The sequence below is a fragment of the Mus musculus genome, chromosome 3, assembly GCF_000001635.26.
Source record: "Mus musculus strain C57BL/6J chromosome 3, GRCm38.p6 C57BL/6J".
NCBI classification, from domain to species: Eukaryota; Metazoa; Chordata; class Mammalia; order Rodentia; family Muridae; genus Mus; species Mus musculus.
This window is the reverse complement of record NC_000069.6, coordinates 152,430,930-152,458,059: the sequence shown is the minus strand read 5'-3', so window position 1 is coordinate 152,458,059 and position 27,130 is coordinate 152,430,930. Positions and strand designations below refer to the sequence as shown.

Here is a 27,130-nt window from a genome sequence, read left to right as displayed (position 1 = left end):
TCTAATGCATAAACAATTACACTCTAACTAAACAAGTTTGGAAATAAAGTTCACTGTTTGAGTCTACTGTTTCTGAAATAAAACACTTACCAGTCTGAACAAGAGTCACAGAAATCCAAAGACATTTCTGGAGGGCAGTCCTGGCAGTGCCACCGGACTCCTTGGATAGGTTCCACACCACAGTTATCACACTGCAACAGACAGAAACTCAGAAGAGTACTTGGCTGTGTTTCTTTTCTACCAGGAAGCACATGATATGATAAAGACATACCCTCCCTCCATGCTGTGATATAACACACTTGCTTAAGTCAGACAGAAGTCCCAGTGGAATAGATAAAGGGTCCAGCCACTGAAGCTCAGACTACTGGTAAATGAGAAATGCCCATGCATTTATCCAAGAAGTTTTTAAGCCAATCACCTCAAAGTTGAGTATTTTGCCACTAGTAAACATTTGCTTGAAACCAGTGAGCAACTGTGAACACCCGACTCACAGAGAGCTAGAACAGCCCTGGGCATGAACTAGCAGACACTCAGTGTTAGAGTCCTCTCTAGACAGTTATCAGATTGATCCCAAAGAACAAAGCCTACAATGACAAGAAAGCAGGCACAGCTTGTTCTCCATAGGGCAGTGCACTGCAAGACTGTCTCAGTGTAGAATGTTGGAAACTGAAGGACTGTGATTTGGATGAGAACAGCTTATAGGGGCTTATATTTGAATGCTTGGTCTCTGATTGGTGGAACTATTTTGGAAGGATTAGGAGGTGTGCCCTAGTCTCTTTCTGCCCACCGCCAGAAGAGCAGAATGCAGCGCTACTGCTCTGGCACTATGCCAGCTTGCTTCCCACTCTAAAATTGTAAGAACCCCCCCCCTTAATGTTTTCTAAGAGTTTCCATATGATGTCTCTTCACAGCAATAGAACAGTGATCTTTTTTCTTTTTTTTTGTTTTTTCGAGACAGGGTTTCTCTGTGCAGCTCTGGCTGTCCTAGAACTCACTCTGTAGACCATGCTGGTCTCGAACTCAGAAATCCGCCTGCCTCTGCCTCCCAAGTGCTAGGATTAAAGGCGTGCACCACCACCGCCCGGCGAGAACAGTGACCTTATAAAGCACAAAGTAAATCTCATTCCTAGCTTCTCTGATAACACACTACCTAAGAAGCCACCACTGAGATCTACAGCCGAGTTATAAGGAGACTCAGTTTCCTCTCAAAAAACTAGAAGCCAGTTATGAAAATTCCTTAAGGAGAAGGTCACTGAAGGGTCTAGAGGAAAGGGTTACTCCAAATGACCAGCAATTAATTAGTCACAGCATGCATCAACATTTTTTATCACATGCCAACAGCAACATCGCATTACAGTCTTGCTGCAACTTTCTCCAACCTAATTAAGTGCAGTCATTATAAAGTCACAATGACACAAACCTGCCAGTCTCTGCCTTCCCAGTACCACCTAGTGCAAGCAGGGCACACTTTGGTGGTATCCTGAGAAGAATCTCCAGGATGCCACCTGTCTGTTTCTAACCTCCTTCTAGTCCAGTCCCCACACTAAGACCAGAATCATCTCCAGTCCCACTCCACTTACATATTTTTAACTACACTAAAATAGATCAATAAATTGCTTTAAAAATGTTAGTAATAGTGAACAATTAAGAGCTGTTATTCTAAATCTGGTACTTTCCTAGAAGTCAGCAAACCCACTCTCTTGAAATGCAAATTTCATGTTATTCTCTGTTCTAAACCCTTACAATTGTTCCCTACTGTTCTCTTAGGATTATTTAAACTCCTCACACAGCTTCTTTCTTACTTTACAGAGGTGTTTGTCAGGTGAGCTCAGCTATTGCTCAGCTATTTTATCTGTTTACATAAAATCTCTAGGATTTTAAGACAGAGTCTTACTACACATTCCTGGCTGGCCTCAAACTCACACGCTCAACAAATGAGTGTGTTTTTCTCCACAAAGAACATCAGCCTGTGCAACCACCACCTTTGCATGTATGTATAAAAGAATACTTAGAAAACCCTCGGTGCTAGGAGATTTCAGAGTTGGATAATCCAGCAGCCGCTTAGAGAAGCCCTCATCCTTTCACAAACCACACGAGTTCCTTACCTTAAAGCCTACGTGCTGCACAAACCCACTTTCTGCTTGCATTTGTTGAAGTTTCTGCTTTTTTAACTTTTTAAACTGTAATAGTTCTTTATATTCAGGTAAACTCCTATATATGATAGGAATGCTTTCTTCATCCTGTTAAAAACCAAATATAAAAGTGTTAGCTTGATAATTAAAATGGGCTAATTGTGAAAGACAGAATCCTGATTATTTTTGTACTGACATTTATTACTTTGAAGACGCTAGTACTTTTTGGTGTGTGAGCTCACCACATCAGCTAGAGTGGCTGGCTGACAGCTCCTTTCTGTGTCTGCTTCCCCTGCACTGAGTTTACAGGCATGCATCATGCTCACATTTTCACATGGGTGCTGGGAGCCCATTCAAGTCCTCGTGCCACGCAGCAAGCACATTACAAACTGACCCATCTTTTCAGCCCACCCTTCAATTTTACAGGACTTTCACTACTGTTCTAAGGCTCAGATGAGCTACAGTGCCTCACAGTGTAAGGGATATGCAGTGACTCGGCCTGACATACAGTCTCAAAACCTACTGTCACCATTGCTGCTTCAGAAACCTCACCCTGACCTCTCCCTGCTCTAACAGTTTTCACACCTGCCTCTGTAAACATGGTAATTTTTTTTTGAACAAGCAAAAAAATCTCTGCCCTTGTTGTATACTCTGCATTTGTAATAGCTGATCAAGACAGTACACTTTTCACTATTTAGGAAACACTGTGGACTATATAAATACTTCAAAAGGTTCATAGAACACTGACTTCAAGATGTAAAATTCAGTACTGATTTCCCCAACTCTACAACTGACCGGCAATTTCATTGCAACAGTGACTGACAATGAAGACCACTCACTATGCTGGGCAAGGCGAAGACTCTCCTAGTGTCCGATCGTCTGTTTGCCAGCTCTCTGCTCTCAGTTCCACTACAGTGATCTTACCTCCAACCTTTCTCTGGCTCCTACTCCAAAAGCCACACCCTTGACCCACAGTAATATCTGCTCCCAAACAGCACATAAGTCTCTCACAATGCCGCTTTCCATTTCTCTTGTGAGGTCTCACCTCATCCTGGTTTCCAAAAGCCTACTGAGATATCTAATCACTATCCTGGTTTTGTATCTGCCCAGTCTTGCCCTGCTACCTAGGATCCTTTGCATCCTAATGATTGACCCCATGGTTACAAGTTTCCTAAATGCACCATGAATCCAATGCCCAAGATCCATGAATTCTCAATCCTGGACAAGATAAAAATCTCATCTCCCTCAGCCACTGTCAGATCAGTTGTTATTAACTACTATTCTTTGCTTCACATTAAGGAAATGGATGCTTATAGAACTTGTAAGGACTGCTCCAGAGCATACAATTAATTAGTGAAATTAATTAACTAGTGGATGACTTGAACCCTCATTTCACGATACACCCGGCTGCCCAAGACATAAATATCCTGCATTATCTAACTGATTCTGTCAAGACTCAAGTCTGTTAACTAGTACTACAGCTTTGAATATAGGTAGGAGTCAGGTTCAAGGTCTTCAACTGCATAGAAGCTTCTGCAGTTCCCGCTCCACCAGCATCTTTCCTCCATTTCACAGTTCTGCAACTGCTATAAAGTCTCCACATTTGTAGTACAGATGGGTTAGCTCCATAGACGCAGAAAGATCCTACAGATATGGAAGCCACCTGCGTGTTTACTTTGTCAAATCTGTCCAGACAAAATGAAGGATGGTGGGTACGAACAAGGAGCTGGAAGAATGCTGTCGACATGGTTTCAGGTAGTGGAGCGGGGAAGATCTGAGACTGTACTTTAACACAAATGACTTATTAACATAGTTTTCTAAGTTATACTATCTCAAATGTTACCTAAAAAAGGAACAACTTTCAAATAAGGCTAAGGTGGAATACAGATTTTTCAAACTAAGGAATAAATTATGCATATTTAATTTCTCTAGCTGCTGCATCTCTGGAAAGAGAAACCTATACATGTTATCAAGACTCATAAATATATTCTTAAACAGCTCTGTGGATCAGAAAGGCATGACGATACATACTTTTAATTCTAGATTTAAGGATGTTGACGTAGAATTATCATTTCAAGACGTTCCTAGGCTACACAGAGGGACTGTCTCCCAAAACAGTAATCAATATGATTTGTATTAGTACTGTTTAAAAATAAATAATACCAACAAAAAGTTAAATCTAACTTAACTTATTACATTATTTCGTCAACTTTTAAAAAAATTTTGTAGTAGGAATTAAAGCCAGGGCCTTGCATACACTTGGTAAGTGGCTACCACTGAGTGCTTGTTTTAAATGTTCTGCCACCCCTTTCACATGGCTTATATATATATATATATATATGTGTGTGTGTGTGTGTGTATATATATATATATATATATATATATATATATATATATTTTTTTTTTTTTTTTTACTTTTACACTTTACATCCTCTCCCAGTCATACCCTCCCCCGCCCAGACACAATCCTTCCCCTATCCCACCCCCCCACTCCCCCCCCCCCCCCCCCGCCTCTTCTCTGAGCAGGTGGGGAACTCCCTGGGTATCCCCCTACTCTGGCCCTTCAAGTCTCTGTGACTTCCTCTCAGACAAAGTGTCTCGGCTAGAATATATCTCACATACAGGCTACAACTTTTGGGAAAGATCCCATTCCAGCTGTTGGGAACCCACAGGAAGACCAAGCTGTACATCCTCTACATATGTGTGGGGAGGCCTAGGACACGAGAGATGGCTAGATACCAAGAAAATAAATGGAAATTAGCAATGATGGGGTGAAGGGGGGCATCTTCAGGACGAGCCAGAGACCTGGCATAAGGGAGGCCATCGAGAATCAATGGGGGTGACCTTAGCTGTGACTCACATGGCACCATCGTCACTAACACTTTTCTCTTAAACGTTCTCTCTAAACTAAGTATCTCTCTTAAATGACTATGAAGGCTCCTTTTATTCCTTTGAAGGACTTTAACAAATATTTATCAACGTGATCAATAAACAAGCCCAAGATCTAGAAGAACAAAGACGTATGTATTTTTACAACTCCTTATCAAACTCCCAGCACAGCCTATTACGTAACATGTTTAGGTAAGTATTTCTTCAAACGAGTCATTCTAACAATCACAAAGTACAAAATCACACACACAAGCTGTAATTTAAAGACTAGGCATTTCCATAGGAAAAATTTTACAGTGACTACATAGTTATCTAAGAGAAAGGAGTATCTTTTCTTGCCAACTATCATTAAAATCTCCTGCTCTGATTCTATGCAATCAGAGTATTAGTATATATTGTTCAAGCAAGGAATCAACCACTTTACAGAAACTTCAGAGCAGAAGAGTGAGTTAAATGACACAAAGGACTCAGTCCTTGCAACACACACTGTAGCACATCAGTTGGTAGAGTGCTTGCTAGTGTGCACAGGGCCCTGAGTGAGAGCGAGCAAATATTCTACTCCATGTGAAGTTACCTTCTCAGAAACCTCAATTTGGTGTTTGGAACTCCCTCCAAAATAACTTGAAGCAGAACCGGGTAAGAAGATGTGTAAACTATGGCCTGGTGACAATCACAGAAGCTCAGTAACGGATCCCGGTTCACCGGGCTACTCTGCCTTCTTATGCCTATGCTGAATTTTCCACAAAAGAATACTTAAAGTTCATTAACTCTATATTAACTCTAAGCTGTGAGTTAAAGGGGACATGTCAGCACCCCCTGAAGAGTGGGGATAATCGGAGAGTTATTTACTGTGTATTGTTCAGTCATCTGTATAAAAACCAGGCAAGTAACTTACTGAGGCCTCCTCAGCAGCAGTGCTCATGTGGCTATGGAGACAGGACCGGTCATCATCTTCATCCATGTACACCGGTGGCTCATGTGAAGTCATGAAAGTGGAAGGTTTAAAGAGGTGCTTATTAAGGGGGTGCTGTCGCCTGCTTGTTGAGGACTAGAGGAGAAAACAAGTGTTTTACTGGGACAGTGGAAAATCGTTAACAGAATCAAAAGTACAAAACCATACATATACCCCACCATTTACGAGCATTCAATGCTGGCTACACTCAACTCTTATGATAAACTTTTACTGAAAAATCAAAGAAAATAAAATGATCTAAGCCAGACAATAACTACGGGGGGGGGGGGGGGGCGCTCTCGAGAGAGAGAGAGAAAGAGAGAGAAGTTTCCATACTACCTGAGTGTATAAACAATCACCTAACATGGAGCGACTACTTGCTTTATGCATTATCACTTAATCCTTGCAACTGGGAGCTACACAATTATAAGCGTGAGGAGGTGGAGTTCCAAGGTGAGGGCAGTGGTGGAATTGGATTACATCTATGTGGTGGCACAACCCTCATAGCAGCCGCTCATACAGACACCACTCGTGACCAGTGCACACCAGACACAGAAAGAGCCACTGGTTCATGTACAGCCTACAGAGAAATGGCAAGCACAAGGGGAGCACAGCTTAACAAACTCACGCGCTCAGCACTTCTGAGCTCAGCGACCCTCGCTGAGGTCTGGCCGTGTGGACTGCTTACCTTTCTGGAGTATATATATAAGTTAGGTGTTCTGCCTGGAACTGGTATGCCGGCTTTCGTTAGCTTTATGAAGTACTTCTGTACACGACTGGCGACCTAAAGAAACATGACGGCTCTTTCAACATAATGAAATAATCTGATATTTGAGATGCTTTAAGTGGTTAACAATTAAATTAAGAAGTAACTTTTAAATTGCCATCAAAGACATTTATAAGTTATAACCTAGACAAAACCAATTCAAGTCAATTTCCATTTGTTTGATCCCAAAGCTAAGCAATCATTCCTCCTGGTGAGCACCGAGGAGCACACAGGAAGCCCTATCTGCCAGTACTACAGAAAAGAAAACAAGACAATCAGGGATGGTATTAATGAAATGCCACAAAATCCAATAGCACAGTCTAACAAAAAAGGACATTGTCAGCACACTCACTAAACACTCAAGAGAGGCAAGGTCCAATACATACATAAATACATGTGTGTATATATAATTTGTATATATTACACACACACACACGCACATGCATAATGTTTTACATTGACACTAAGCAGTGTTACTTATGCTGTTCAAGCTAGTGACACAAAAGTAAGCAGGGCTAATCAGTTTAAAACTGATACACTACAGCTAGCAATGCTATCAACTGTCCGTGGGAAACCATCTACCATTCAGTCCGCAGCCATTCCCATCACCTGTTTGGCTGTCCGGTTGCCCAGTTCATCAGCAATCTTCTGCCACCGCCGAGATTCTACTTCTTCGGGAGGGTATTTCAGGAGTAGCTGTTCGAGTTTTTTCTGCACCAAATCCAGGAACAAATTTTAATGGAATAAAGGATTCCATTTAAAATACTGGATTTCTGAATAAATACACTCACATTTCATTCAAAACACAGTAAAGCTTTCCCAACTCTAGATGTCATATCACGTTATTAGAGATTCTCAAGGTAGGAACCGTTCCAGGTAGGAGGCTAAGGTGCCACAGGCAAAGTGAGATTAGAGGAGACACCTATAAAAACCCTTATAAAGGCTTCTATTCAATTCAGTGGCAAAATAGCACAAGAAGTCAGAGGAGATATATAGTGGAGCTGTATACATCTCAGTGAACACCGCTTCCCAACTATCTTTTCTTGATTGAACACACTCCCTTCAGCTTTAACAGAAAACATGCAAATTCACTGGATTTGGAATAAGAGACTCTTCCTCTTTTGCGTGATCTGTCATTCAAGCACCTGAGTGAATATTAAAACCCTGAGACACACAACATTTAATCCATAAAATCAAACTTCCTGGGCTTTTTATACAATCCTCAATTCAGCTGAAGGGAACACACAGGAAATGTTCCAAGAATGCCAGTCTAGCTTCTCAGTTCCCCCACAACAGAAATTAAAATGCAACTGATAACAGCTTTGCTTGTCTTGAGGCTTTTCTTTCTCACAGCTGCTTTTAAGAGTATCATCCATGTCTACCCTCCTTCTCAAACCCAGGTTTTTTTCTCAAACAATTTGTCTTCAAAACCCAAAATTCATAATACAAAAAGGTTTATAAGTACTTCTAAATATTTTAAACTCATAATTTAAAGAAATTAAATGCAAAAGGAATGAAATGCAACAGTTAACGCTTGCCTAACAACGCTGTGACAGTCTAGACTTCCTTTTAGCCCAAAGAATCAAGAAGCGTGCATGTGTCACCTGTTCTTCAACAGTCCACAGCTGGTTGAAGGTCTCGGGCTTGCTGTCGTCACACAGGCGACCTCTTATCATCTGCATATAAAAAGGGCTTTAGGTAAATGGAAAATACAAGGGTATACTCAAAGAACACCCTTTAGAATTTTCAAAACATCTTTGCGTAATTTTTAATATATACATCACCTATTTACTGAATTTGTTTCCATATTCTTGTAACTCCTTTCTAGACACAGGAAACATGGGTTCAAATTGAAAACTAGCAGTCCAACTGAGACAAGGCCACATCTGAAATCCTGGTCACACTTTATAGTGCACTGGGACTAGGAACAGCACCCACAAGGCCCACTTAAAATACATAAAACCCCAAAATGTGACCAGCACAAGTTACATCTTATAAGAACATGCAACTAGAAAACTGGGCATAAACAACAGCAAAAGAGTCGTGGCTACCAGTCTGAAGGCAGATTTAGGTTTCCTCTTAACTTGAAAGTTCATGTTCTCATTGTTTGTCAGTAAACAAGTCTTCAGCTTAAGAACAGAAATCAGCACACCGTTCAGTTTCATGCTATTCAGGTGTCTCACACTGCCTACCTGAGGACGGTTATGGGAGCCTTCTGGACCATCACTCAAAGGCAACATGGAGTACGAAAGGGATTCTCCATCCTTCTTAGGATCTAAAGGACTTTTTGGTCTAGCGGGCAACCCTACTAAAAATCAAATCATACACACAATTATTCAATTAGGACACTACAAGACATTTTCCTCATTAAATTCTTATCGTGTGGGTTCTTACCTTTATCAAAAACTAACTTAACTCTCCTAGTATGTCTTTTGCGGTGTTTAAATTCTCTTTCAAAGTTCCCAAGGCTATTGGTGTACTGGTCCCACATGATCTCAGGTAACTGAACAACTCTCTGTGGGTATGGAAGCCCTATGTCAGCCTGGGACAAAAAAGACAAAACAAAATAAAAATATCAGAGTGACAGCGTACATTTAACTCAAAAATAGGTAAAATCAAAATGTGTTATAATAGGCACATTGTAAATACTACTCATAGAGTGCTAAATACGACGTGGTAGTAATATAGTGTGCAGCGATGCAGAGTGTACCGGCAGCAACTTTATACACACACACCACACCAAACACCTATCAGCTCTAAGAACGAGCACAGTGAGTGTGCCAGATGCAACAAATGATGAGACACACAAAATGTGACGTTAGCCTAAAGGTTGTGGCTATTCACCCTTGCCACATAATCATTATGACAACATTCTCTTTCTCAAAGTGCTGGGGGTCAAACCTGGGGGCCTTGTACAAAACATGCATGTGCTACAACCACAGTTACATCTCTTGCTCAAATTATGACATCTTAAAATTCTAAATTAAATCTAGGACAAAGAAAAGCAACCTAACTTTTGAATCTTTACTGAGTAGGTGGATTTTAATACACACCTGCTCATCTTTGTAAAGCTAAGGTGTTCAATAACACATCTCTTTCTGAATTTAAAACATTTCTAAATTAAACCTAGAAATGAAAAACAAGCAAATAGCTAACTGTATATAAATCTAGTAACTATAACCTGCAACTAGAAAACTAAATGCATGTTTTTACCAGAACACAAATAAACCAAGATTAAAGTTAATACATTATTACTTATTTCTCTAACACTTTTAATTTAACTTGCCAGAACTTGTCATTTTAAGAACATCTTTGTGCTCAAACTGTTTATAATAATAAAAGATGGGTTTTTTTCCATGTGTTTATTATTGGGTTGCTTAGGGTCGTTTTATCTTGTTTCTTGAACGTCTCTCTTACAGCCCAGGATGACCTCAGACAGGATCAGCATAGGTGAGGATGACCTTCAACTCCTGACCTTCCCGCGTCAGGCAAATGATGGGATTCTAAACGTGTACCACCACACGCTGTTCCGAGGGGAATGCTATTTTAACAGAGAAGGTACAATGCAACAGCTCTAAAAGCCAGTTTTTAACAAGCCAATATATAGATGATGTACGCACTATGAAATGCAGTGTTTTCTGAAACCAGGGAAAGGAACAGTGTGCTGATTAACCAAATAACATCTCACAGTTACTTTGTATCAGAGGTACTCAGATTTAGCTTTGCATGTTTTCACACGATGTTGATACTAAGCCTTTCAAATACACTGAGTGAGGTTCAGTGATAGACCCCCTCCCACACACATACTTTGTACTTATGTTTATTGACATACTGATCAATTAGGGGCTCCCTACTTTGATGCACTTAAGAGTTTGCATGGTTCGCTGTTAAACATTAAAGTTTCAAAAGAAAACAGTTTCACACTAAGAAAAAAAGTCTTTTACAGAATTAAATAAAATTCAGTTTCTCTTCATAGACTTGGTTATCATAACCTTAAATATGTTTAAAATAAATTTTTGTGTTGTACCTATAAGCATTTACTTATTTAACTCAGTAGCAAATGCAACCCAAACAAAGGCAGTTAATAACCAACCAATCCTCTGTACCAGGCCTCAGAGGGTAATAGGGTGGGGAACAGATACAGAATAAGCAAACCCGCTCTTGCCAAACAGCCAATGAAAGCTTAGCTCTCTTCACTTGGGCAGATATCACTGCATTACATGGGGAGGAAGAGAAAGCTGCCCTTAGTCATATGGCTAACCTGAAGCAGGTTGTGGAATTAAATATTCTTAAGGCATAAACTCATTTTTAAAAAGCACAATTATTTTAAATTACCAAATATGCCATAATCTCTAAAAGTATCAAAGTGCATTCTTTTTGTACCTTCTTCTGAAGTTTCTCCACAAATCCAATAGGATTTTTTAGTGCTTCTCTCTGGTGTTTGCCTAAACTTTCCAGGTCTTGCACTGCTTGGGAACGCTGAGCCTCAAGTACAGCAATGGTCTGTAGCAGTCTCTGATAACTGAGACAAAGAGAGGACTCTCACTTAAAGGTTTCTACTAACAACAATAAAAACTTAGTTCAAGTCATCATCTACTATGTATTAAGTCACACAGTCTTTTTAGAGTTACCTGAGAGTTTAGTAAAACATATTACTGGGAATAAATGAGGTCTTCCTGAGTTACGAAGTACCTAGTCAGAAAATATTAGTTAGAGAAAGCAAGGCCTTCTTTCCCATCTTAAAGCTGCTAATTCTTGAACCCTGAACAAGTTCAGAAAACAAGAAATATTTTGATGTTTCAGCAACCAAAGCTTTAAGAAACTTCTTAATAAAAAGAACTAAAACTCCGTAATTTCACACAAGGAGAGGAGAGGAGTCACCAAATCCTACTTCCTGGCTATACTAATGTGAGAACGGAACGCCTAAGGCACACGCTTCCAACGCCACAAGACAGCACGCATAGTATGATATGGTAGTAGGTCACACAGTTCTCAACTGCTCTATAATCTACTTCGCCCACATATGAAATCTCACTTTCTATCACAAACCTATTTTTCCCAGCATTCAAGATAAGGGCAAATGCTCAGTTCTTAGAGAGAAGCTGGAGGCATCGTTTCCCTACCCGCCGACGGCGGACACACAGCTTCATCCCCGTAACTCTACCTACTTGTCACAGAGACACTCATGCGCGCTCGCTCATTCTCACTCGGGTCTCTTGGGTAACAATGTCCTGAGTCTGGAATCCCTGGCTTTACCTATAAATACATAAGAACCCCAAAGCCTTGACTGCTCCCAGAAGTAATCTGAAAAGTCACTGCAAATTCACTGCAGAAGCAGCAGCTATGTCCTTAAAGTATTCAACAGAGCAGTTTTCTTTATGTCCAAATACATTGCTTCTCAATAGACTACAACACTACAACTCCATTATGGAAAAATACATCTGTTTTGCTTGCTTTCTTTTTTGTAAGACAAGTTATCATATTTTCCAGCATGTAGACACTCAATAAATTTATTGAATAAATGTCTGATGTTTTACACAATCAGAAGCAGAGTAAGTCTTCTTAAGTTAGAAGCAGCAGAAATATCTAAGGTGAAACAAAGCACCTACGAGACTCACCAAATGGTGATACTTAAAGCATCTTATTATTGTTGTCAAGTCTTTGTAGGCTAAAGTTGATGATGTATCGAGTATTAGCATAAAACTGTATAGGTTACGGACACAGTCAATTTGAGGCCAGTGAAGGACACAAGTGATGCTGTCTGCGGGGAGGGCAAGAAAAGCATACCTTTTCAGCTCTAATTTTGCTTAACTCTGACAAAATGGCTAGAAGGCATAAGACAAACATGTAAGGTCTAGACTGAAATAATGAAAACCTGTACAAGAAGAGTGAATTCAAGTCTTCTACCCCAATTTAAATTATTTCCCACTAGTCAGAGATTGTCAGTCTATCCCTGGGTAGATATGAAAAAAAATTATTAAAATCTAGAACACCATGGTCTGACATATCCAAGTCTATATTCAGTCCCACCTACAGCTTTCTCCACTGAGAAGCAAGGTGAACAAGGCATGGTTAACCAACGAATCCCAGGTAAGACTCAGTTCTTCACCGATACAGCGACTGCTTGCCAAGTAAACAAGACACTCTCTCTCTTAAAAGCTGTAGCAATCACCAAAATAAGACAGATGTGAAAATTAGGGTTAATATGGGAGCTACAATAATGGGAGAAAGAAACAGAACGGGCATCATCCTGAGGATGAAAGGAGGCTTGGAGCTGACAATCTATCATGGTAGCCACCTACATTTTTTTTTTTAATTCTTCAAATTTTTTAAAAGAAAGAGGCTGAGTGCGATGCCTTACAGCTTTAAGTTCAGCAACTGAGAGACAAAGGCGGGTGGATCTCTTGAATTTGAGGTCAACCTGGTCTATGTAGTGAGTGAATTACATACAGGACAGCTGGAGCTATCAAGTGAGATGCTGCCTAAATAAAATAAAATAAAATAAAATAAAATAAAATGACAGAAAGAAACTGTGTCTTTGATCCCAAGTAAGAGCAACACATTAAGTGACATTGTCACCTCCGTGGTTAGATCCCCAATGCTCCCCTCGGGAGAATGACAAGGATGTGACCAGAAAAGACAGATGTGCAACCATGTAATAAGAGGCAGCTAACAAAGCCAAATATGATAGAGTATACCTAAGTCAAACATTCAGAGGGCTAAAGTAGAAGGATGAAAAATCTGAGGGCAGCATGTCTAAAAACACCACAACAAAAGTTCTAATATTTGTTTTGTATACTATATGCCAGACACTGCTATATTTTAAATTTCATAAACTTAACACAGGTACCATTCATTATTCAAGGCAGACTACAAAGGAAACCCCTGTCTCAAACAGAAGATGTTAGAACAGTTTCAACTCACCACAGGTGTTCATCCAAATATTACAATAAAATGAAAAAAATCCTAAACCTCCATAGAACCAACAACACACTTTCACTCTGGTTCTGACTCTACTTGTGAAGATGATGCGTGCTTCCTGTGTGATGTGAAGTTATAACTTTCCAACGGGACTGCTGTGTGCTGACTCTGTAAGAACTGTCTGCTTGATCCTTACACGATGCTAACAGTGAGTTTATCAGCAGCACAGAGTTCTCAATTTCACTTTATTTATCACCTTGACATACAGACATTTAGCTGTCAGGCTAAGAGATGGTATTTAATAACAGTACCTATATCTAAGCTATTTCCACTACCCTTTCTGGCCAAATTTTACTGACTCTTATGAACATAAACATTTATTATGGCTAAAAGACCTTATTGTCCATTTTCTAGGCAGTATTTGCATGTACAGCCATCAACAGAGGAGGGAGAGAGAAAAACAGGAGGAGGAAGATGGAAAATTTTACTATTCAGTGCACCACCATCTTCTTCCAGGGGCCAAGCTTCCATTTCCATGGTGGAGAGCATTCTTCAGAGCTCATTTGGACATTTTTAACCTTGAAAAATAAATGTGGAAACCTGTTTTTATAAACATCTAGCTTTAAGACATTCTGCCAAGAACACTGGTCTGATTCTTCAAAATAATTGTCAGCAGAAAGGTCCCTGGTTCAATCCTGGCTTTCTGCACCAGATGAATAAAGAGGAGAAGTAAAAAGGACAGGAGTGCTCCCAGGTGTGGTGGAGGAGGGTTAATACACACGAGAAGCACAGCTACATAAAGGCAGGGACATCTGGGGTCCAGAGGAAGCTCTTCAATTACAGGTGAGGTCACCACAATGACATCTATGGTACTCTGACAACTACCTTTTAGTAAAGATTTTTTAAAATTCTCATTTTAGCTATATTTGTTTACATTTGGTTTTCTAACTGGATTTCAACCAATTTTTTCTCCTGAAAATTCTTCACCATTTCTTTTGCCTCTAGGTCCCCCGTTTCTCACGTCTACCCTTGAGTCTATTTGCAGTGTGCTTGTTCCTGCTCTTCTGCAGATACTGTAAGCACCAGCACTGCTCTAACTGATCTGCACTGTAGCCATACATACCTGCTTTGTGCTGCTGCTTAGTTTCTTATTAGTATTGCTGTTGTTGTTGTTGGTTTGGTTCGGTTTGGTTTTGGGCTTTAGGTTTCTTCCTTCCTAACCATTAACAAGTTACTGATTGCACCTTCAGGAAAAGACTACTCACTACATACATGTCATACTTCCTACTTAAAACCACAGAAAATATGAAAAAGCAAAGCAAAATTATTCTTCTATGACCTGTGTAGCAGGGAGAGGCTCCGGGAAGTGAAAAGCTCAGTAGATCTATCTAACTCAGTAAGAAGCATCTAAAGGCAGCAGAGCCGCAGTGTGGAAGACAGCTAAGGCACGCCTACACCAAGGTGGCAACTTGAAAACCAACCACAACCACAATATTCATGACACTGAAACTCAAGCAATCAGGAATCCGTGCTAAAGAAGAGAATCAAGATACAGACTAATTCAGCAAAATTATCACTCAGAACTCCTCAAATTTAGGGAGAAAAACGTACAAGGAACAGCTACAATTCAACAGAGGAAACCAGAAAAGTACATTTCGCTGTCATATTCCAATTAGAAACTGCAAGACAAGACACCACACACACACACACACACACACGCACACACGCACACGCACGCACGCACGCACGCACGCACACACACTCACACACACACACGCACACGCACACACGCACGCACGCACGCACGCGCACACACACACTCACTCACTCACTCACTCGTGGCAATTAAAGATTAAGTCTGAAGGGGAAGAGAGATGGCTCAGCAGTTTAGAGCACTTGTTACTCTTTCAGAGGACCTGGGTTGGATCCCCAGGACCATTTGGTGGCTCACAACGCTCTGTAACTCCAGTTCCAGGGAATCTGACCCCCTCTTCAAGCCTCTGTGAGCACCAGGCATAGGCAAAACACCCAATATACATAATACAAAATAAAATCTTAAACAAAAAAAAAGAAAACCTTTAAAAAATTGTATTTTTCATACCTTGGTTTCTTACTTTATGTATACCAAAAGACAAAACAAAAATAAACAAAATCCCTCAACAACTGTTTATAGTATGTTCTTATACAAATTACTTAAAAGAGCCTGAAGATCTCTCATCAATTCTACGAGTTACAGTTAACACCTTTTGCCTACAGTAAACCACTAAGACATACAGCTGCTTTGTGATCAAACACATTATCATTTCCACTCTTCCATTTCCAGAAAGCTGAGTGGCCTTTCAAAATGAAGGCTGTTTTGACTGCTCAATTGTACTTTCAAATCCTAACCATGGAATAGGTTTGTCAACACTTGGTCTTACAGAACACAGTGAGTCCCTCGAGTGTATGAGAACCAGCACGAAAGCTCACAGTCCTCCACGCAGCAATGACATTTCACGTTTAAAAGGCAGGTATGGAAGGGGTAATTCAGTAAGGTTGCCTGCCACCAGGAACTAAGTTCTATCCTCTGGGCCTACATGGTAGAGGGGCAGACTCTACCTCCACACCTCTACCAAGTGTATCCGTCAACATGTAGACATATACACAAATAAATACATGTAATAAAAACATTGTTTAAGCAGCAAGCAGGTTTGAAGACATCGTAGCGCTTGGAAGGCAGAGACAAGACCATGATTTGGAGGTCAGCCTGGGCTACATGGTGAAACCCTGCTTCAAAAGAGAAAAGTAAACAGAGGAAAACACAACAACTAGGATCCTTTCCAGTGGACCTTACAGCCCATGAATACCTTAACATCTTCAAAGACCCTTAGTCAGAATATGTCAAGATATAAGACAGTTAAAGTTCTAAGTGTAACTATCAACTAAATGACACATTTTCTAGCCAGTTCTACAAGTTGCTCTAAGGGTAAATTATGTTATGCGCAACTCTTAACTAAGCTCTTCCAACAACACCCATTTATCAAGGACACCAGCACTGAACAGTATTCTGCAGTATTCTGCAGGTTTACAGGCCTGAGGACAACCCAGGCTAGAGGACAAATTCAAGGCCAGCCTGGTGATAAAGCAACATCCCACGGAAGGAGGCAAGCTGTTTTCAAACATACCGTCATCAAGTAAGATTTAATCATACCTCCATTTATCTATCCACGGTAAGTTTCTGGAATGAATTTGCCAGAACACATACAAAGCTGTGAAAGGAACTGCACACTGCATTCTAAGAGAAAACTGTTAGGCAAATATAATAACATAACATCCACCACTAGCGCACGATCACAGAATCTCAGAGCTGGACAGAAGGCGCCACGTTTAAGACAAGCAGTGAGCCGAGGCTGCTCAGAAGCATTTGCATGATGCAGCCCTGGTTCAATCCCCAGTAGCACACAAGGAGGGTAGTGATTGCTGTTACGCTATTAAAACGTTTCCAATAATAACATACAAACTCAGAGCACAAGTGTGAAACATGAAAATAAATCCCCATGATACCAACATTATGAAATAAAGTTGATATATTTTAATCTAGTGAGAAAAATATGTAATTTTATAAAATATAGGAGAATAAAAACGCTAAATTAATTTTTTACCAAGTTACATAAAAGATTTTATTCACAGTACAGAGGAATAAGAATTTCTGCTAAATAAATTTGTGCTTTAGAGATTACCAACACTATTATTGAGTATTCCCCCATATATCTGGGAATAAAAATTGGGCCTAAGATTTAAGGAACTCCTAGGAAAGAATGCACATTACTAACAATGTATCATCAAAATTGTAACAAGTGTCCCTTTCTAACATAAGATGCTCAGCAGAGGCACAGGGTACCTGGGAACTCTGCAGTGCATTCCTAATTAATCTGCAAACTGAAAACTATGCTTGCAAAAGTTCCTCTTAAGCTACTAACATAGTTCCTAAGAATCTGCAGGTTTCTCAAGGAGCAAGGCTCTCCCAAGGGTGGAAACTCTCAGGAACTGGTCACAGTCCCCTCACTACCCTTGTAGAAGTCACGGATTGGTTTTTACTCCCTCAAAACACTCATTTTTCTTGTAAACACACAGTGTTTGTTTTTTAACATTATTACTAAAATTATAATACCTTTACAACAAAGAACACTCACAAGTCTGTAATTCCTGAGACCATTTTGGTGCTCTTCTTAAATGAACAGAAAACCGTATTTCAGGTATTCCAGTACACCACATGATTTGGCTAAAGACAACCTAAGCTGCTTTTAACACTGCCGGATGCCAGCTCATGGGGCCCTCATGGTGGTAGGTTATCTCAATATACATAGAAAACCTATCGCCGGGCATGGTGGCGCACGCCTTTAATCCCAGCACTCGGGAGGCAGAGGCAGGCAGATTTCTGAGTTTGAGGCCAGCCTGGTCTACAAAGTGAGTTCCAGGACAGCCAGGGCTACACAGAGAAACCCTGACTCGGGGGAAAAACAAAAACAAAAACAAAAAAAAACCAAAACAAACCAACAACAACAACAACAAAAAGAAAACCTACCTCAACACAGTCTGCTACTATCTTTAAATTTTTCCCCAATTAAGGGGGGTAAATTGTCAATAATTAGCTTTTCTTTGTTAAAAATAAGATTCTATATTTTCGCTCTAAGTGCTGCCATCATAAGAGGTATTGTTTCCAACATGTCTTATACATTTTACATTATAAGCAGAGTAAAACTCAACAAACAAAACAAGAAAAATATAATTCTCTCTTCGTGTTTCTCAGGGGAGTATCTCCAATTTATTATTATGATCACAGTCTTCTATACTATTATTTTATATATCATTATGATCACATTTTATATATCATTATGATCAAATTTTATATATCATCATGACCACAGTCTTCTATACTATTTTATATATCATTATGATCACATTTTATATATCATTATGATCAAATTTTATATATCATCATGACCACAGTCTTCTATACTATTTTATATATCATTATGATCACATTTTATATATCATTATGACCACAGTCTTCTATACTATTTAGGCATTTTTACAGTAACACGTGTCACTGAGTTACCCTTTACCAGGTAATTAAGCACACAACTCCATCACAACTTTACACTAACCCATCATGACCGGGGTCCCCCAACAGCCCCGCCAACTATCTGCTTTCATCTCATTAATGTGCTGTTCTAGCTGACACCCATACCTGCTGGGCCTGCTCACGGTTTTCAGATTCCTAGCACCTCTACTTTATGTCTCTTTCTCTCCTCCTTCCCTTTTTTTTTGTATGTTTAAAGTTGCTTTTAAAGGTTATGGGGGGGGGGGACATGAGTGTTTTGCTTGCATGTATGTTTGTGCACCTTCACTGTAAGGTGCCATATAGGTGCTGGGAGTCAAATCTGGGTCTGCAAAAGCAGCAAGCGCCCTCAACTGCTAAGCCATTTCTCTAGCCACTCCGCCTTCTTCTTTATGGCCAAATAATATTCCACTACAATAAGTCATCAGCTGCTGGATGTCTGGGTTGTCTCTACCTTTTGGCTATTATGACTTGTGCTATACTGTGAACATCTGCATCTAAGTTCTTGTTTGAACAACATTTTTTAATTCTTTGGGGCATTTGAAAGGAGAACTTGGCCTATAAAGGCATTGTATTTTTATATATGTGGTATATTACCTGAAGTTGTTTTATGTTGTACAGTCATGCAAACATATGAAGGTCAGAAGATGACTCAAGGTGTCTTCCTTCAATACTCCCTACCTTATATAAAAATAGGACCTCACTTGCAGATTTGTCTATTCTAGCTGGCAGCTTGCTTTAGGGAATGCCTTCTCAGCTCCAAGCACTGGGATTACAGGGGATCTTGCTTGTGGACTTCTGGGATCCCAATTTTATCCTCCTGGTTATTACACAAGTGTGTTATCTTCTGAGCCATCTCTCCAACCCCCAAGGACAAGTTTAGCACATTACACTAGTTGTTTCTTTTCTTCCCTACAAACAGCAGGACACCTGGCCCAGGGGGTCCAATCGGCTACCTAATCAGTGACTACAGCACTCTCCAGACTGTAAACAGATACAGGGCAATGTTCATGGTCCTGTACTGCTACTGGACCATAGCAGACATAATACAAAGCAGCAGCATAGCAAATGAACCCCAGTACAGCGGGAACTGAGAAGAACAAGGACAGAACAGAGAATGAGGCACACCCCGTCTTCGATACTGGCAGGCGAGGCACAACTGGGCAGTAGTTCCTGAGCTCGGCTAGTCAAAAGTCTACTGCTCTTTACTTAACCTTTTTGACTCACGTATGCTATATACCTGCACTGAAATATCATTCTAAATTCTCATTAAGGTATTCAACTATCATACACAAAGGAATTAAAACAAGTCAACCTCCTTAAATCATGTTAATAAAAAAAGTATGTATGTACTCTACATGCATGCCAGGTACTCATGGAAACGTCAAGAGAGCTAAGAATCCCTGACCTGGACTTGCAGGTGATTGTGAGCCACCTGCTGTGGGTCCTCCGCAAACACAGCAATGCTCTTTACTGCTCCAGCCCCTCCAGCTCCGGTTTGTTGTTGTTGTTGTGGTTGTTTTTGTTTTTTAAGTGTGTGTGTACACTTGAGGGCAGGTGCCTGATGAGGTTAAAGATATCAGAATGAGAATTACAGTTGTGTACCACCCAAAGTGGATGCTGGGAACTGAACTTGGGTCCTTATCAATAGCAATATGTACTCAAACACTGAAGATAGCTGAGTGGGTTTCTAGTCCCTGCCACTAACAATGTAACAAAGTGTGCTTCTGTTGCCTTAACTTCATTTTCATTGCTTACTAAGGGGAGGGACTATGTACAGGGATGGAGGGGTGTTCTTTCAAAATAGGGTCTTATTATCTAGGCAGCCTGGCCTAGAACTCACTCCCAAGTGCAGGAGCACAGGCACACAGTGTCATACCTGGAGCCAATCACTCAATTAAATAAGCTTCATAAAAGTTCAAAGACCTTGAATCTGAATTTTTACTCATATTATAGAGCTGCTTGTACCCTAAACCTGGGGTTCTTGTGGGAACCGAACTTAAAGGGCCTTTCAAACTGTTCCTACTGCTTTTCTAAATGTGCAAAAAGCAAGAAAACAACAGAATAAAGCCAAAAGAAACCAAAACCAAAACCAAAAAAGCCGGCTTTTCTCTAAAAAAGAGAAAGGCAAGTCTCACTGTCTTCTGCAGATAGTCCATTATATCTGAGTTGGATCAAATGCTCTCGTCTCCTCCCCCAGGAGGTTTAGCTCACTTGCTCTAGACACACTCACTGTAATGTACCTCCTAGTCTGCTATTGCAGCTGCAAGGCCTCATGGAACAGAAACAAGGTGTGTATCGGGTATGGGTGCAGACTGAATGCATGTGGAAGACAGAGCTCCACAGCAGCCCTCCATCTCCCTCCAACTTATTTTCTGAGACAGTGTTTTTCACTGAAGGATCACTGATTGGATACACCGAATGGCCAGCCAACTCCCGAGACCCACCCTTCAGAGCCAGTGTTAGAGACAAACCAGTTCTCTTCTTCCAAGTCCTTCAGCCCTGAACCAGATGCACACCATTCTGTACTATTTCAAAAGCCTACACACCAAACTCAAGACTGTAAAAATACATTAAAATTACATATATAAACATTTGACAATAAAAACTTTATCTCAAAACACAACTCTGTATGTTTTTTATTCCCAATTTTTATACTCCAATTCAATTATAAAAATATTAGCTTGACAACCCATTCTTAAATACACAACTCCAGCAATACTTCTCCCCACATGTGAGTTCAATAAACTGTGAATGATTATGCGGCGTACTCACCTTCTTTTTTAAAACTTAGAATCAAGACAGTTTTTACGTAAGTCTGACAGCTGAGAATCCAGCTCAGTGGTAGATTCTTGCCTAGCACGCATAAAAACCTAGGGTTAATTTTCAACACTGAAAAAATAAAATATGGGCCTAGCAAACACAGAAATGGATGCTCACAGTCAGCTACTGGAGGGAACACAGGGTCCCCAATGGAGGAGCTAGAGAAAGTACCCAAGGAGCTAAAGGAGTCTGCAACCCTATAGGTGGAACAACAATAGGAACTAACCAGCACCCCCAGAGCTCGTGTCTCTGGCTGCATATGTAGCAGAAGATGGCCTAGTCGGACATCACTGGAAAGAGAGGCCCATTGGTCGTGCAAATTTTATATGCCCCAGTACAGGGGAACGCCAGGGCCAAGAAGTGGGAGTGGGGGGGGTAGGGGAGTGGGGGCAAGGTATGGGGGACTTTTGAGATAACATTGGAAATGTAAATGAAGAAAATACCTAATAAATTAAAAAATAAAAATAAAATAAAGACTTTATTACCAGAAGTATGCTAATTTTTCTAATATTTTCAAAAGTGGTTATGGGTTTGGAAATTCTCTTAAACTGAAGGACATGGTTCTCAAAGAGCTTGTGGTCTATTACATACAATTATAGATAGCAGTTATCACTCACTACAATACAGCACAGTGTCAGACCAGTCTTGAGAAGAGAAAGATTCTCAGAGAATATGATCTTAGCTAAGGGGGCTCCCCCTGGTTGACAGAGGACAGTAACCAGGAGGACCAGCCTCAGACAGACAGGAGGACCAGCCTCAGACAGACAGGAGGACCAGCCTCAGACAGACAGAGCAGGCAGAGCAGGTAGTGTGTCCATGAGAAGGCATCCTCTAGGCATGCCCATCATTTCACATTGTAACACAATGGCAACATCTACACAGTTCAGCTGGGGAAGTCAAAGAATTACAAAACCAGAGTGAAAAAAACCACTAAGATACAGTATCTTCAAGTATTTACAATTTTATGTTGGGATGCACTCACAGCTATCCTTGAGCACATGACACCCATGGGTCCTGAGTTAAACATACTTGGTTGCATACTTAGTAAAGGTGTGCCATACACACCTTTAACCCCAGCACTCAGGGGGCAGAGGCAGGCAGATCTCTGAGTCTAAGGCCAGCTTGGGCTAGAGAGTGAGTTCCGGGACAGCCAGGGCCACACACAGAGAGAAACCCAGTCTCTGAAACCATGACTCCCTCGTTCCCCTGTTTTTTTGTTTTGTTTTGTTTTTTTAAATTGGGCTGGAGAGATAATTTTGAGCAGGTAAAGGCATTTGCCACCAAAGCTGACACCATAGGAAAACAAAGAGCACCTCTAAGTTGCCCTCTGACCTCTACAGGCCCCTCTCCCACTAAACAGGAAAAAAAAAACATTTAATTGGACTAGCACGTAGAGTTCAAGGGACAGATAGTAAAGGCAAGTGTTTTAAATGAGCAGATATTACCTAACGCATGCGCTTCAAAGGAAAAGGTTAGTTTTGGGACCGTAGCACAATTATTTGGGGGTCTGTATCCCAGAAAGCAAGAAACCATTTCAGACGACCCAGAGGAGCTGACACTGAATCTCCTTCTCAGAGCTCAACCCACAGCTGCTAGACGAGTTGAAAGCAGCTGCCTGCCAAGCTAAGTGAAAGATGCTGAAAATGACTGGGAAGCAGTAATAACTTATCCTCATGCATGGCCTGTCTGTTTACTGTGCAACAGTGGAAATAGTCCTGAGTAATACAACAGTCCAAGCTTAGGCTTCACACTTAAACCCACTACTAAACAGGTAACATATGTCTAAGCCACAGTTGCTAATGAGAACCCCAGAGAAGGACAAAAAGAAAATAATTAGTAATTGAGACTGAGTAGTGTTCAAAACCAAGGTGAACTGCAAAGAGAAAAGTACATTCCTAGGACTATATACTGGCTACAATTGTACAAGTGATGATCAGCCCTTAGCGTCTGCTTGGCTTCCCACCAGGATGGAGGCAGGCTTGCTCTGAGTGCTCTTCCTGGCTGGTACAATCAACCACACTGCCTTTGTAAGGAACTTAATTTGAGTCTACACTTGAATGAGATACCATTTAAAATGCAAATCTTATCTTCAAAAAACTATGAGAAAGCATGCTGTACTTGCTCCCTTGGCTCCTTCCATAACTGCCTGCGCTAGAGTTTGCTCAGCTATGCCAGGAGAGGCTGGGAACACGGACTTGAGGAAGAAGATGGCTAATGAAGCCAGTGAGGGAACAGTTTGTGTTCTCCAAAACAGCAGAGTTAACTGTTGACTGCAAACCAAGAGGCACAACATCCCCAACACCCAGAGCTGATGGATGTGACTCTGTGACGGACAAGGAGTGCCTTTTCTCAGACCCAGGTAACAGACAACGCAAACCCAAGCTGTGTGCTTAAGAACAAACCAACGAGGAAAGCCCTACTAGGAAGAACCCCCAGGATATTAGACAACAAAGTGTTGTTCTCAACAGAGACACAGAAAACAGCCTGGGGAAGCTAGGAGTGAGAGTGTGTAGGACACAATACCAAAGAGGAAGAAATCATAGAAAAAGACCTAAATGTACATGGAGTCGCTACCTGGAAACAAAGGTACACAAACCTAACAGGAGATTCTACAGACCAAGCAAATAACTACCATGGAGCTATACACAAAACAATTAAGTGTTCACAAAGCAAAAATTACACATGTTCCAACCAGCCAGAATAAAGCATTCTTTATTCTTACAGAAGGCTGGGATGGGAGAAACAATCAATGACTGTAATGGTGTGACACCCAAATCCTGCCATATGTACCTGCTTACGTGGCTGCTCACTTGGATCCTTTCTGGATCCAAGAGGTATCCAAGGGGTCTAACACCATTACAGTCAAGGACTGTTTCTCTAAGCCCTGCCTTCTATAGAGAATTCTTTACTAATGTGTACTAAAAAAGGATCTATGTGTAGGCATCCTTTCTACTGACCAATTAGAAGGGAAACTCAACAAAAATGAAAGGAAATACTAAGTCACAGCATTGCCGAAAGAACACAGATAGAAGGGAAACTACTGGAAGGCCAGGGTCATCCAACATGAAAAGTTAGCCCCTGGTCTCACGAGTATCACCCCAACACCTCTGCAAGGGATAAGCGTAAATCAACAATGTTAAGACTATATTCATGTGCTTAAGATGAGTGCAAAGAATCTTTAAAATCATCTACATTATTTGAAAATTTCAAATTTTTGGCAATAGGGCTAGATCTGGCTCAGTAGTTAAGAACACCAGCTGCTTCTTCTAGGGTTTTTAGTACTCTGGGGTGCAGGGTTCTCGGCACCTACAAGGTGGCTCACAACCATCTGAAACTCCAGCACGAAGGCACCAGCTATCCTCTCCTGGCCTCCACACATACCAGGCTGCACCAATATGGTGCACAGACATACACAGGCAAAACACCTGTACACATAACAAAACAGCGTTTTTTTGCGTTGGCAACAATTCATTCCATGTTTTGATTAGTCAGTAACTTACCCCCTGACAACAGTTATACTTAAGACAGCTTTTGCTCCTCTCATTCATCTACACATGCGATGCCTGGGGAGTTCGATTGGTTCTACAGCTCTTTCCGTGAGCTGACCAGCACCAAACGTACTCTTCCCACTGCATTCTAAACCCTCAGAGTATTATTCTCAAGTGAACCACATCCTGTCTGAAGCCATTTGTTCTTCACAGACATACTAGGGCTACATTCTCTAAAAAACAACGAAAACATGAAAGCAATGAACTTAGCCAGGATGGTACTTATTTACCTCAGGTGATGATCCTGACAGATTAAAACATGGTCTTTAACTATAGTCAGATTAATAAACAAACAAACAAACGAAAAGCCAAAGATCTGCTCTATAAGGCTTCCAACCTGCAAAGCTAAGTCATCACTGCATAAGGTAACTAGGCATAGTTCAGATCACCAATCAGAAGACAGAAGACTCAGTCCAGTGGTGGATGACACTCTTGTAATGCCAGAGAGGAAAAGGGAGGAGGGTCAAGAAGTTCAAGGTTACCTCCAGCAACATCACAAGATGGAGGCCAGCCTGGGCTACATACAAGAGACCCTGTCTCAAAAAAAGTAAAGAAAAAACAAAACAAAAAGTCCCTACAGAGTGTGTTCCAGGACAGCCAGGGCTGCACAGAGAAACCCTGTCTCAAAAAACCAAAACCAAAAAAAAGTCCCTACTTTTAAGAAAGGCCAAGGTATAACCTCATTTCTACCATGGGGCCGTTTGTGTTTGTAGCAGTATGGTTTCAGACACACTTCCAAAGTGTGCTATCACTGAGCTAAACCTCTGACCCTGGTGATAAGCCTCTGTCCTGCTGCCTGTGTTAACGCACCTACTTAATAACTGTCTTTGACACTCACACTTGAAGGTTTCCTTTGTGAGGTTACCCCCTGAATTGGAAAAGCAGTACTAAAAATCAAGGCCCAGGGCTTAACATCCTCATCTGACTCTGAGAGCAAGAACCTTAAAGGCGTATCTCAGGCAGCTAGGCCAGCAACTTTTCAGAAAGTATTGCCTTGGGCCCTCTATGCTAAACCTGAGAGCATCTACTAAGATAACTATAAACAAAAATCTCACCAAAAGAACATACTTTCTAGTCCCCTTACTCTGTGAGCAAGTGTAATTCTCTATTTGGGGAAAAAATAAAAAGTACGATGTGAGCCACAGCTACGTGCCGTAAATACTTAAGACTCATTTATCTGTGCAGTCACCTAACTTGTGATGAACCATATCTAAAGCTAGAACTCTAAAATCACCTTTATATGATAGTCTTTTAGACAGATAGATAAATTAAAAGGACAAGGTGAAGGCTGCCAATTAAACCATTACATTAGCTAAGAGGAAAGTTTTAACTAGAACAGGTAGAGTCGGAGACTCCTAACAGCATTATGGCAACCACAGCATTTTCTATTAAAACTTTGAGATGGGGTTTGTAGATAGGTATTTGTGCACCATGCTGCCCGACCATAATAACCTACTTTAACTGGCATCAGGAAATAAGAATTGTTTCCTTCTGGAAGAGTATTCATAAATACTGTAGACAATGCTAAATTTCCAGTTTTAAAGACAAAGAGCCAGAGATCTTTTCTAGCACACGGGGTACTGTGTACAATCCATCAATACCACTTTCAAAGTATTTTACATTTCCATAACACTTGAAGTCACTAGACAACTGTAATGACACTATTTTTAAACAATCATTTGATTTATTTTTTAGTTGTTTTTGTTTTTAAAAGCCAATCACCCCTGACATGGATAAAAAACATGAAAATAGAAACATGGAGGAAAAGGGATTTTATTCAAGATTTTACATCAAACATGATCAAGTACTGTTTTCTTGGAATTACTTGGAACCAAGATGCTAAGTATGACTATCCCTTCCCATCTCAGAAGAGTAGTGGTTAAACACTTGCCTAACATATGTACACTCTTTGTTTTGCTCCCTAGTAATGCAAGCAAAAAGCAAACATAAGTAAAACCTAGAAGGAAGTGCCATCTTCAAAGAGTCGGGACAAAGCAA

The 27,130-nt window shown here is 40.7% G+C and overlaps 1 protein-coding gene across 19 annotated transcripts in view; it reads right to left on the bottom strand.

Moving 5' to 3' along the window:
* The window catches only part of Zzz3 (zinc finger, ZZ domain containing 3), a 67,354-nt gene that overhangs the window by 4,767 nt on the left and 35,457 nt on the right, over positions 1-27,130 (bottom strand). For 11 of the 19 annotated variants that reach the window (NM_001346655.1, XM_017319423.2, XM_006500857.4 and 8 more), the window contains 9 exons: positions 11,123-11,261; positions 9,134-9,281; positions 8,932-9,047; positions 8,344-8,415; positions 7,349-7,450; positions 6,662-6,757; positions 5,917-6,069; positions 2,106-2,240; positions 91-191 (listed from right to left, as the gene is read on the bottom strand). In NM_001346655.1, the coding sequence (NP_001333584.1) occupies positions 91-191; positions 2,106-2,240; positions 5,917-6,069; positions 6,662-6,757; positions 7,349-7,450; positions 8,344-8,415; positions 8,932-9,047; positions 9,134-9,281; positions 11,123-11,261 (1,062 nt within the window). Of the gene's footprint in view, positions 1-90; positions 192-2,105; positions 2,241-5,916; positions 6,070-6,661; positions 6,758-7,348; positions 7,451-8,277; positions 8,416-8,931; positions 9,048-9,133; positions 9,282-11,121; positions 11,262-11,370; positions 11,432-27,130 lie in introns of those variants that run through there. The other 8 variants (XM_006500852.4, XM_030252351.1, XM_006500856.4 and 5 more) reach the window with 4 other exon arrangements.